The sequence below is a fragment of the Arvicola amphibius genome, chromosome 9 (assembly GCF_903992535.2).
Source record: "Arvicola amphibius chromosome 9, mArvAmp1.2, whole genome shotgun sequence".
In the NCBI taxonomy this organism is placed as follows: Eukaryota; Metazoa; Chordata; class Mammalia; order Rodentia; family Cricetidae; genus Arvicola; species Arvicola amphibius.
The window spans coordinates 100381966-100394951 of NC_052055.2; the positions used below are offsets into that span (position 1 = coordinate 100381966).

The 12986-nt window shown below is 45.7% G+C and overlaps 1 protein-coding gene across 2 annotated transcripts; it reads right to left on the reverse strand.

Annotated features, from left to right (window-relative positions):
* Positions 1-1114: 1114 nt before the first annotated feature.
* LOC119822416 (sulfotransferase 1C2-like) lies at positions 1115-8156 on the reverse strand. 2 transcript variants are annotated; one of them, XM_038341693.1, is made up of 8 exons: positions 7996-8156; positions 7544-7661; positions 7333-7391; positions 5892-5977; positions 3987-4113; positions 3394-3488; positions 3081-3261; positions 1115-1227 (listed from the first exon to the last, which is right to left on the reverse strand). In XM_038341693.1, the coding sequence occupies exons 1-8, from the start codon at positions 8144-8146 to the stop codon at positions 1115-1117; spliced, it is 930 nt and encodes a 309-aa protein (XP_038197621.1). In that variant the 5' UTR covers positions 8147-8156. The 2 variants fall into 2 exon arrangements, with proteins under 2 accessions (XP_038197621.1, XP_038197622.1); XM_038341694.1 differs by lacking the exon at positions 7333-7391 and having other exon boundaries at positions 5892-5989; positions 7536-7661.
* Positions 8157-12986: the final 4830 nt, after the last annotated feature.

The following is a 12986-nucleotide window of genomic DNA, read 5'->3' on the forward strand; positions in this document are numbered from 1 at the left end:
TGGAGGAAGAGGAAGGGAAAGGAAGGAAAGGAGGAAGAAGGAGGAGGGGAGATGGACATAGACTTGAGGGGGTGGAGGAGGAGCAGTGAAGCCATCTGGAGTGTGGCTCCAGGTGTGTTTAAATTGCTGATCTGATCACTTTGGTGAGTGGTACCTAGCCAGAAAATGATCTGTTTCTTTTTGACATGGAACGTAGCAGGAGATAGAGATAAGCTTGCTGGCCAACAAATACAGACAGATTCAGTCAAAATAGGCAAATATAGAAGCTAGATGAAAGACACACTTGGTTTGGTTAGTTTGCTCCTCCGATGGCATGACTGTAGACCCAGTTGGCTCCAAGCTGAGCACCAAGGCTTCATTCTACTTTCATCAAAATATAATTTTCTTTCTGTTTTCTTTAATGGCACAGATTCAGGATTCCCTTGATTAAGGTTGGGATTTCTGGCATCTCCCTGGAGTCTTTCCCTCATTTTCCTCGCACCAGGTTGAATGTGTGGCCAAGGCCTGCTTTCAGCACATCGTCCACAGTGATTCTTTCCATTTCAGCCAGTCAAAACCCTGACTGAGCAGGAACGACTTTAGGAATTTCATGTACATTCATATAAATGAAATCTATTATTCATTTGCTAGTACTTAAGGTAGCATGTTTTAGAGTCAGGCTATACTTTCTAGTACCTTCCTAATGCTTTGATATAGTTCCTTGTGTTTTAGTAGCCACCAAACACAAAATTATTTTGTTGCCACATCATAAATGCAATTTTGCTACTGTTATAAATTTTAATACAAACATCTCACGTGCAAGATATCTGAACTATAACTCCAATGGGGTCATGACCTGCAAGTTGAGAGTCACTGTTTCTAAAAGAATGGAAACTTGAATTTTGTAGCATTCAAGTATTATTTATATTTTCCTTATATTATTAAGCTGACTTACTGATTCATAGTGAATAGTGGAAAGAATACACATTAGCCATGATCCACGTTTACAAATCATAATGTGGTGTTAAAATTCATAGAGATTGAGCCACAGTCTTGAGTATTTCACAGTGTGCTTCCAGAACTTCTTCTGCCTGAGCAGTGGCCTCCATGTTCTTGCCATCTCTCTCCATCTTGATCAGAGTTCCATGCAGAAGTTTATAGACGTTCCCTTCATCTTCTGTCTGTAGATTTCATCAAACTTCTCATTCTGGGCCACAGTGAAGTGGTTCTTCCAATCCCCCACAGTTCCTAAAAGATGAAGCCCAGACAGGAACATCAGCCTCTGATGGACAGACTCCATGCCCCTGAGTAGAGTGTGGAGTACCCACTTTGGAGCTGGATGGCGGCCACTCAGTTCCTCGTTTTCTTAGCTCTCTTGTCTGAGAGGCAGCCCTAGTGGTCCCCGTGCAGGGCACCAGCTTCTAACTCAGTGGACAAATAATTCAAGGGAGCTTGGTGACCTGGGCTCCTGGCTCTCTGTGGTATACATATGTACATAATCACAGTTACAAAACGAATGAATGGCAGACATATAACCATACCCGGGGTCCTCAGCTGTTACTATGCTGTCAAAAGATCCTAGACATAAGAAAATATATACGGTGATATCTCGTGTGTATATTTTCCTTGTTTCAACTAACAAGCAAAATCAACCAAGAGTGAGAGATGAGGACATTGTTCTCTATAGGAGATTGACTCGAAACGACGAGAAAATGTCCCAAGGTAATGGAATTCTTCGCTGCCTTGATTCAGATGTTGGTTGCTTAGTTGTTTACTTTTTTAAAAATAAAAATGGTTGAACTGTACAGTTAAGTTCTGTGAGTCATTTTTATGTAGACTATATCTCAATGAAAAAGAATTTGGTGATAATTACAATGAGATACTATTTTTCAGCAGGCATTGATTGAAATGATTTTAGATAGGAAAAAACTCTTTGTAACACCTGTGATTCTTGTGGGAAATTATTCAGTTTGATGAACAAAAGTGTTTATTGTAGCATTAACTGTAAAAATTGAAACACAGTATTGTTTCTATAATTAGAGAAATAATTGGGTGAATAACAGCATGTCCCACGAGACCTCTACAAACAGCGATTGCTGAGATCTGTGTTCTTTGACCTGCAGAGATGCTCCATATTCCCATAAGCAAAAATAAATAGCGTAGCTACATTTTGTTGTTTGAGTGAACAATTTTCTATTAAGCCATCTATATTTGTGTCTATGGGCCAAGGCAAGCGAGGAAAGAAGCAAACACAGTGTGCAGAAATGGTGGGTGTGGTGGGGGGGGCTTGAAGAAAGGCTACTCCTCAAATTCTCACCATTATTAAGGGAGAAAGGAGGCAGAGCTGCTTTATGTCAGGGGCCTGGGAGACTTCGTAGACTGGAGGGGCCATGAAATAAATGAACTCAAGCACAGAAAGAAAAAGGAAAGATGTTCTAGAGCAACACGTGAACCCCAGGTCCTGGCTGTGCTGTGGTGGAAGGAAATGTGCGGGCTATGAGAAGGAGGGAGGGGCTTGTGTTGTTTCTAGGTTCTTGTGAACTGGATTTTAGTGAGGATCTGTGTGAAATGGTCAAATCAGTACTGTTTTCTAAAGTTATTTAATGCACTAATTTTTAAGAAAACTAACACTTTTCTCTTAAAACTGGATCATCTGGGCCCAGCAGAATTCCTCTCTCAGGAAGAAGGAGGCAGTAAGAGATGATTCACAGCAGTTCATGTTGAAAGTCATGAGCCTGAACAGCTTGGGGTTGTGGTCCAATGAAGTCAAGCACAGAAGTCGAAGCAGTGGCTATGGAGTAGGAGAAAGACACAGGGGTGGAACACAGGACACATGCATGTGGACAGTCGCTCTCCTTACAAGCAGAGCCTTAAAGCAGAGTACTGACTCCCGGTTTCCAGACCCCAGGTCTGATGAGTCTACCCTCAGACGTGGCTCCCAGAGAGCTGTGCACCAGAGTAGTGCTGGCCTTAGTTCTCTGTAAGACTTAGTGTGTAGAATCTCTGTATAACAGAAGCAGGTCTCTAGCCTCCTTAGGAACATAATACGTGTATTTGGGGTGCACCGTCTCAGAACTAGAAAGGAAGAATTCCCCACAAACCTTTTCTCATGAAAGGGGAAATGGACTGGTCCAGGAGAGATTTGGGAACCGTTGAACGATTTGTCATAGGGTTCTCTTTCATTCTCTCAAATGATGTCTCCTGGACGATTCTATCCAGCACAGCTTCATCCAAGTTCTTTCCCATGAACTGCATGACTTTCTGGATTTCACGCTTTGGGTCCTGTCGGGGGAGGGTAGCATTGAGTTGGACTGGAATAGAGTTTAACATGATCCCATTTCCTCAGACATCCCTGTGAGAAACATCCCTCAAGCAGCTCCCCAGCCCCTGATCCTGAAGCCATAATTTACTTACCCTCTTCATATCTTCATAGAAGAGGAAGAGAATCTGGTATCTATCTCGAATTTCCCACCATCCTCTTACATGGTCAAACCAGGATCCCCAATAAACTGAAACAAACAAGAACGGCTCTCATGAACACGAACCTTCTGAGAGCAGGATTTTTTTTCTCTTCTACTTAAAGGGCATCAGATGCTAGAAGCATGATGAAAAATCTTGTGTCTGATATAATCTCAGGACACTGAGCTGCTTTAATCCGATGTCACGTGCCTTGGGTCAGTCTTAGGGCTTTTGCCTTAAAGGGCAAATTAAAGTCCTCCGTGTTACTTATGCACAATTACCTGCACCTTATATGATTTCAGGGACACCCAGGAGGAGGGTAACTCTACAGGCCAGGAACCTGGAATAAAGGCTTTTGAAGTAGAACGGGGCTGCTTGCTGAGGGATGGGGTTCTTCAATGTGAAAGAAACCAGCCCCCTCTACGTGGTCCCTGTCAGTGGTGGCACTTGTCTAAGGAGGTGCATGACATCCTGGGGACTCAACTGTCATGAGTGTCTCTCGCCACTCAGCTCTACTGGATGAAGAATAAAGGAGCGTTTCTATTTACCTTTCCCACTGATGAAGGTTTCAAAATACTCGTCCCAGGTGCCTGGATCTGGGAGCACCTGGTTCATCCTGTAGAAGTGGTAGTAGGAAACCATGCAGTCTTTGGCGTTCCGAGCCACATAAAGGAACTTAGGAGAGGAAGAGAGGAGGTTAGAGCGGCATAAATATGTGACGCTTTGAGTTCTCGCTCTAGCCAAGTCCTCTTGAGGACCGTGCAGCTCTTCTGCGCTGGCTGCACAACCTGGAGGGGCGTCCTTGCCGTTTATGCCGCAATAATTTGAAGATTATCTATCTATTCATCTATGCATCTGTCTGCCTGCCTATCTATCTATCTATCTATCTATCTATCCTCTCTCTCTCTTTCTCTCCTCTCTGCATGGTGCTTACTGTTTATTCTTATTTATTTTTTCTTTGGTTTGTTGTATATTTAATGAACGCACTCATTCAGAACTGAAGACATAGCTATTGCAGGTCCTTCTCCGGATCACAGAGCACAGTTCCTCCTGCTCACCTTTGCTACCCCTGCTTTCTCTGCTCCTTCTTCTCTCCCTGTGCTTAGGCTCTGTGCCAGTCCCCATGAAAATACTGAAGTCCATGTTGCTGAATCACCCAGGGCATCAAATACCCTGGCACAGCTCCATACTCAGGCTGCTTTCCTCAGTATTCTCCAAGGCCCCTTATACAGGGGTAGACTGGTTCACTAACGCTGTGACAGGAGGAAAGGGTGCAGCAAAATTGCCTGAGTAAAATCCTTGTGTTCTTGAGAACATCTAGAAGGGGAATTATTTCCTAAGATGTCACCTTCTCTAGCCCATTGTGGAAGAGAAGCTTTTATAAAATAAAATAATTTTATTTACTATCTATTTTTCTGTAACTCGGAGACTTCTTTTTTTCTTGTTTGATTTCAGTTGGACAGCTTAAAGGGGCATTCTTCAGTATTTTCATGATATCCAGTTTTAGTAATGCCAGAAATAGAATTTGCACCCCTCCTTCATCTTTACTGTCATGAGACAAGACCTTTGTTCATGGAAATCCCAACTTACTTCTGTCATCTAGAAGTTTGTTAGTCCTTAGTAAATAACACTTAATTTTCAGTTAGTTTTTATGTATGGGTGTTTTACCTACACGCATGCAAGTGCACAATGTGCATGCAGTACCCACAGAAACCAGAAGAGGGTGTGGAATCCCGGAGAACCAAAGGTTCATAATGTGAGCTGTCATATGGGTCTAGGAAGTGGAACTGGCTCCTCTACAAGAAGAGCCAGTGCTCTTGACCACTGAGCCATCTCTCTAGACCCTTTTTGTTCTTCTTTTCTTTATCCCAATCTATGAAAATTGTATTCTTCTCAGCAAATGTTACCTTATTGTGAGACCTCAACTCTACTCACTATAGGATTACTCTATCCTTGTTCATGCCCAGCCTGGTCCAGCATCCTCTATGTGGCAGGAACACACTAGACTAGACACTAGGGTACACGACACAGCCCTGGAAAAAGCAAAATAGGCATGGAGGCTTCTGAGGCTGCAGACAAGCATTCGCTCTGCGGCTCTACTTTGATTTACCGTTCTGAACAATCCTTTCATTTTCTCTGTTCTGTCTTGTCTCTGCCCCATTCGACGACACCTCCTCCAGGCTGTGGGTCATGTTCCCCACCCCACCCCAGCCTGCTTCCCTGAAGAACAGAATATCTCTAGCAACTCAGTCTGGCCTCTGTCTTCACCGTGTTTGAAACCATCCAGGGAAACACTCTGCTGGATCTATCTTCGTGTTTGACTTTCCCGCTGTGTGTTAGCACTCAGAGGTAGTGCAAAGATAGTGCAAAGAAAGGTATTCTCACCCAGCTTCTGGAAGCATAGTTCTCTGGGCTTCCTGCCGCAGTACCCCAGGCAATTGATGCTGTCTTACCTTACAGTTACTTGTCCAGAAAGACGGTGGCAGCAGCTGAGTGGAAAGATGGGTCTTTAGTATCCTTGGGGATGGCATCTCATTGGCTTTATCCACACCTTTAACAGATTTCAGGAGATGACTGGACAGGTCGGTCGGCACATGGGAACTTCCCCTCCAGGTGATGCTCACCTTACGCATCATCCACACATGAATCGTCTTACTTTTTGTTTTGGGGGGACCCTTAGAGGTATTGCTGGTATGTTTTTTGTATTGGTAGACTTACATAACTTGAGAGCTGGATATGAGGTTTGAATGAATTTACTTTGTCAGTTTATAGAATATAAGATGGAGTCTTAGATAAGCATGTCCTACTAAGAAAATCCAAACCAGACTGGTCCTCAGGCCATTTCCACCTGAATCTGGCTTTCTCTCAAATGAAGGTCACTATGAGCCCCCAGCAGGAACTTACATGTGGATCTCTAAGCCACAGAATAACAGATTCCCTGGGTGCCCAAATTCCAGGAGAACGGCCAACCACAGGATATCAGAGAGCCCCTCCCAGTGTGGACCACTCATCTGTGCATTGTGCACAGCCTCAAGCACATGTACCCACACACATGATGAGAGCTGCACATTCCTACCCTGGAGTCCTGCTCCCCTGCTATCTAAGGACCTGAGACAGCCTGACTACGGGAAACCTTCCACGTCCCCCATGCAGTATAAGAAGGGACCCCTCCCCTCATTCTGTCACATTACCTAGATTCTTATCAGAGTCCTTCCATGCTGCTGTCTGCCCTTATGCCCATGGCATTAAAAATTCTTTTGACAAGCCTTTCATCTCAAATGAAACTCTTCTTCATGTTCTCTTAAGCCCCAAACCTGAGAACATTTTATGGGAATCTCAAGGAGTTTGGTCTGTCACTTTGAGGGCAATGAGCCTGAAGCTGAGACCAGACAAGTTTGTCCTACTGAGACAGAGCCAGTCAGGACCAGAGAGCAGGTCCTTCTCATTCTCCTCCCAGCCAGAGTCAAACTGTGCTGTGACCTTTCATCTGTGAGACAAAAACATGCTTGCTGACACATGATTTATGATTTTTGCACTTCTATACACAACCCTTGTAATGACTGACTCTGTGAAACCCTTGAGTTAAACTGAGGTGAGGGAAAATAAAATGCAGACTCTCTAATGGGGTTTCCTTTCATGGTGGAGTCGGGTGTTTGTAGACTCTCCCTAACGGGGTTTCCTTCCATAGAGAAGTTGGGTGTCTGCACCTTCCTGTTGTCTCCAGTTGCACATGATCAGAGCAAGAGTGTGATCAGAAATAAGGCAGAACTTCACCTTTACATACGTCTCTCTTCCTTGCTGATTCACACTGGTGGGAATAAAGACAAGAAAAGAGATGGATCTGGGCACGAGGACGCGTGCCTTTAACTCTGCACTCAGGCGAAAGATGCAAACAGACCTCTGTGAGTTCGAGGCCAGCCTGGTCTACATAGTGAGTTCCAGGATAGTCAGGACTATGTTTAGAGATCCTCTCTCAAAAAAGGGGAGGGGGGAGATGAGGAAGAGGAGGAGGAAGAAGATGAAGAGGAGCATTGAAAGACAAGGCAAGGAAAGTGACAGAATGGGGAAGGAACACACAGGGAGTCAGGGGCTCTTACCTAATGGCTGGGGTGGCCGTGCCCACTCAATAAAAGGGTGCCGATGTTCAATGACGTCTCGCTGACACTTCTCTACATCCCCGTTCTGCTCAATCATGTCCACGATCTCTTGAATCCATGTTGTCCCTGAGGAGACAGGGATGTCTCCTAAACATCCTAAACCCATCATTCTTTCTCCAAGCATCCTGAAGAAGCGGTGTGGAGCCAGGTGGATCCTGTTAGCTCTGACAGGAAGACTTTGGGTCTCCACAGAGAGTAGAACAGCAGAGACAACGCTCACCTCTTCCCAGAACAGTGAATGGCAGAGGAGAGTGAGCTTCAGAAAACCCAGGGCTACAGGCATCTGAGATGGACTTTACCATGGGACAAAGGGGACAGGTTTGCCATTGCAGGGAGTTCTAACTAGGTGAGGCGTTCGGATGGCTCAGAGACTGAGACTGAAGCTGTCACCCCGAGTTACCTGATTTAGGATAAGTACAAATGAGGAGGTCATCTGGCTTGGCCCTGAAGGCCTGAATCTGGTTCCAGTTGTCCACAGTCGCAGCTCCCAGGGGGATCCCTGCTATCTCTTTCCATTTTGCTTGTGTCCTCAATTCTGGGGTCAAGGCCATCGTGGCAGGTCCAGGGCCTGTGAGAAAAGAGAATGGAATTTTTAAAATGCTGTGAGAAGCATACACAACACGAAGAGCACTCTTAGCTCTAAGTGCACGGCTCTGTGGCGTTAGTGATTTTCCCACCATTGCACGTCCATCATCACCCTCCATCTCCAGACAACTTTTCCCTTCCTAGATGGAAACTAGGGGCGCCTTAGTGCTAAATCCCCGGTCCCTGGCAACCAGCATTTCCCTTTCTGTCTCCTCGAACTCTAGATGCTTTAGATAAGCAAATCAGATAGATAGGCGTTGTAATGATCTTACTGAGTGTGTCTTATCCTGCAGATATCAAAGAGAGCTGGTCTGCACTGCACTTAGTGATGTTTGGAGCATTGCCTTGCAATTGGAGGTAAGGCCTTGCAACCCTTCAGGCAGCAGAGACCACCAGCGCTGCAGCAGCTTTGTGGACTGGACAGGTAGAGCTGAGGGGCCGGGTGAGGCTCTGAAACTGTGGGAACAGCCAGGTGAGGCCTGAGGTATAGTTCAGTAATAGAGGTTTGCCCAGTGTGCACCATTCCCAGTGTGGAAAATTTGGAGCAGGGGAGGGATTCCTGAATGTTGATTTTAGAATGATATAAAAGCCACAGGCACTCAGCAGACATCAGATTCTCAGATTTGGATCTGTTTCCAGACTTGAGGTTAGTGTGTAATCCAAACTTCTCTCCTGCTGCTGGGCAGGAACAGTGATTACAGGGGAACAACTGAGTCTCTCCTGGGCCTGGGTCTGGCAGCTTAGGTATATCGAATGCTGGAATTTTCTACTGAGAACCTCATGGGATGGCGAGAGGCACACAGCTGGTCTGATGGCCACAGCATGCAGGGCTGTGGGAGAAAGACAGCCATCAGCAGCTGAGACTGCTGCCAAGACCGGGGGAGGATTAAAAGTACTGATGCCTTAGGGCATTGTGTCCCCTCCTGCTGTGCTGGACCCACGGAGTAGAGCCTGGTGGAAGCTGGGAAGAAGGAGGTGCAGAGGGGTGGGGAGAGAGGGTGGTGCTGGGGAAGACACAATGCCGTTAGTCCCCATAGACATTTCGAGACCTTGTCAGCCTCCCTTTGGGCTCTTCTGCTAGTTTGCATGAGCTATGGCCTCTGATACTGTTAGAATTGGGCAGACAGACAAACGTTCCCAGGCAGCCACTGTTCCATCCTGCCAGGCTGGGTCAGTGTGGCGTCCTTTGTGAGACAATCTCCGCGAACAGGAATCACTGCTCCGCTCCACTCAGCCTTTTCTGCTTCGTTTTCTAAGACAGGGGCTCACGCTGTCCTCCACACAGGCCTCAGACTCCCACAAGTCCTCCACCTTGCCCTCAGCGGACCTTCCACTGCTTGTAAACTTTACAGGCCCGTGGCCACGGTCCTATGGCTGCTCGTTTATGTAAGTAACCAGCTTGAGATGGGGATCTGGCTGGTCAAGTCCCTTTTATAGACCCAGCTTGAGTGGTGCCCAAAGGCTGTGACAAAAGGAGGGCCCTGTGGGGAGAAGAGACAGAAATAGCCAGAAAAGTCCAGTTGACTGGCAAGGGGAGAGGCTGTCAGGAATGGGGTGAGGGGTGAGGGCTGGGAAGATCAACGTACATAAGGGAGATGGTATCATGGGAAGGAGAGTGCATGAATTTCTTTTTGTTCTTTTTTTCTTTTTTATTATTAAAATTTTTCCGCTTCCTTTCCACCTCCCATTTCCCTCTCCCTCCCCCTAGCCACCTCTGCTTCCCTCTCCAGTCCAAAGAGCAGTCAGGGTTCCCTGCCCTGCAGGAAGTCCAAGGTCCTTCCCCCTCCATCCAGGTCCAGAAAGGTGCACATCTAAACAGACTAAGCTCCCCCAAAGCCAGTACAAGCAGTAGGATCAAAACCCATTGCCATTGTCCTTCGTTCTCAGCAGCCCTCATTGTCCGCCACGTTCAGAGAGTCCAGTTTGATCCCATGCTTTTTCAGTCCCAGTCCAGCTGGCCTTGGTGAGCTCCCATTAGATCAGCCCCACCGTCTCAGTGGGTGGGCACACTCCTCGCGGTCCTGACTTCCTTACTCATGTTCTCTCTCCTTCAGCTCCTCATTTGGGCCTTGGGAGCTCAGTCCCACGCTCCACTGTGGGTCTCTGTCTCTATCTCCATCCATCGCCAGATGAAGCTTCTAGGGTGATATGCAAGCTATTCATCAGTATGGCTATAGGAAAGGGCCATTTCATGCTCCCTCTCCTCAGCTGCCCAAGGAACTAGCTGGTGACATCTCCATGAATACCTGGGAACCCCTCTAGAGTGAAGTCTCTTGCTAACCCTAAAATGGCTCCCTTAATTAAGATATCTTCTTCCCTGCTCCCCTCCACCCTTCCTCCATCCCAAACATCCCATTCCCCCAGGGTCTCCCCATCCTCCCCTCCTCACTTTTATCTCCCCAACTCCCCATCTCCCCTTACCCCCACCCCACCCCCACCTCCAAGATCCCAATTTTTGCCTGGCAATCTGGTCTACTTCCAATATCCAGGAGGATAACTATATGTTTTTCTTTGTGTTCACCTTCTTATTTAGCTTCTCTAGGATCACGAATTATAGGCTCACTGACCTTTATTTATGTCTAGAATCCACTTATGAGTGAGTACATACCAAATTCATCTTTTGGGGTCTGGGTTACCTTACTCAGGATAGTGTTTTCTATTTCCATCCATTTGCATGCAAAGTTCAAGATGTCATTGTTTTTTACCGCTGAGTACTACTCTAATGCATATATATTCCACACTTTCTTTATCCATTCTTCCATTGAAGGGCATCTAGGTTGTTTCCAGGTTCTGGCTATTACAAATAATGCTGCTATGAACATAGTTGAACAAATGCTTATTCAAGCACAGCTGGTGTTGGTTTCTTATGCCTTTTATTATTTTTCTCAGGTTTCTTAGGACTTAGGATCTTTCTGGCTTGGGCTAACCTACTTCTACATCAGCATGCACGCCTGAAAACTGAGAACATGCACCAATAACTTAGGTCAGACATTTAAGGTAAACTGTGTTCTTACCTTCAAGCTCGAGCTGTCAGTGATCCCAAGGCTGGACTGCCCTGGAGTTCAGTGAGTACAAAAGTACATTGAGAGGAAGCAGGAAAGCAATTCTAGAGTACGGCAAGCGTAGAGGCTCAAATTCTACTGTGTCAAAAGTACCTGATCTTCAGCAGTAAGCAATCCAGAAAGCTCTGCTGTCATTGTGGTTAGCTAAAGCCTTAACTAGAAGAGTCAAGACTGCAAGAAACAAACCTTGGCATCTGCCCAAAAAGAAAGTAACTCTTATTGTATAGTGACTGCTCAAGTACAAATCTCCACTACCTTGCTTACCAGCAGACTCTGGGCTATTTAGATAAATGCTTGGAGCAACTACCCTGCTCTTCCCTCTCTCTTATGACCTAGTGCCCCACTATGAGCAGGCTCCTAGCTTTGTAGCAGAGCCCCATGATTTGTAGCAGAGACACGGATTCATAATAAATGACTCTCACAACCTTTCTGCCCCCTCTTCCACAATGAACACTGAGTCTTAGGTGCTGGAGTTGTGTCGTAAATATATCAGCTGGGACTGGGGCTCCAATACTCTGAATATTTATCATTGTTGATTTCTCTGATGTTCTCTGTTTTAAAGAGAAGTTTCTTTGATGAGAGACAAACTTACACTTATCCAACTAGACCCTAGAAAAGGTCTTATTTCTCTTAACACTTCCTAGCTCTACTTCCAAAATTCAAGGACCAATATAGGCAAAAGATGGAGAAACAAAATGAAAGGATATGTGCAGACGTGCATGGCAGGTTTTAGACAGGCTCCTCAGATGGCATGGACTAATTTTCCAGAATCAGGATTTGGATGTTGACCTAAGGGACAGAATTTGTAACTTCTGAAGAAAGATTTTCAGCAGGAACAAAGGGAGTTGGTGCATCTCTACAGGGACGGTGTAACTTGTAACCAGCTCCTTGTCTTGCTGAATTTGAAGGCTTTGATTGGGGAGATGGTGGGCTCTGGATGGCTGTTGCTGCTTCTGCCTTTGATATTTCAAGACTTCTTAAGATGATGGGTCTTGAGAAACTGTTGCAGTTCCTGTCTATCCAAGAGCACAGAGGGGTCCTTTGGTCTGCCATCTGTCTACAGGCGCGGATCCTCCAAGTGACTGCTAACTGCTGTGAATGTTATTCTTCACAGTGTCTAGGTTCCAGGACACAACCTGCTTGCCAGTATTGTTGACGTCTTTGCTCTTTTAAAACTAAAACTTTTCTTTTTCAATATTAATGATAAGACAGTGCCTTATTGTATGTCTGGCATATTCTAGGAATCAGATTTTACAGTTACATTTCAATTTCTAGAAGCCATGAGAAGTGGCTATTATTGCTGGCCCCACTCCTTGCAACAAGAGTACTGGGGTATTGGCCCTGGTCACAGTGCAAAGCTCAGATTTGAACCATCACAGGCTGCTTCCCTAATGTACATTTTAGCCCATTTTCTAAGTCTGCTTACTGCAGAATGTAGAATAGTGCTGCTCCATGAGAGTGCTCATGCTGCGTGCTGTGCTTTGACTAGTATTCTCTACAGGCCGTGTGCCAAAGGGCTATTTTCAAGTCTATGGTCCTGTTGGAGGTGGTTAAGCCTATAGAAGTTGAGGCCTGGGGAATGAAATTATGTTATTAAGTCTCCGTTTCTCAGTTTTGGGTTATATTGCTTTGATGAAACACCACGAGCAAAAACAACTCAGAGAGGAAAGAATTTCTATGGCTCATAAATTCAGAATCAGAGTCCATTCAGGGAAGCCAAGGCAGGAACTCAAACCAGGCAAGA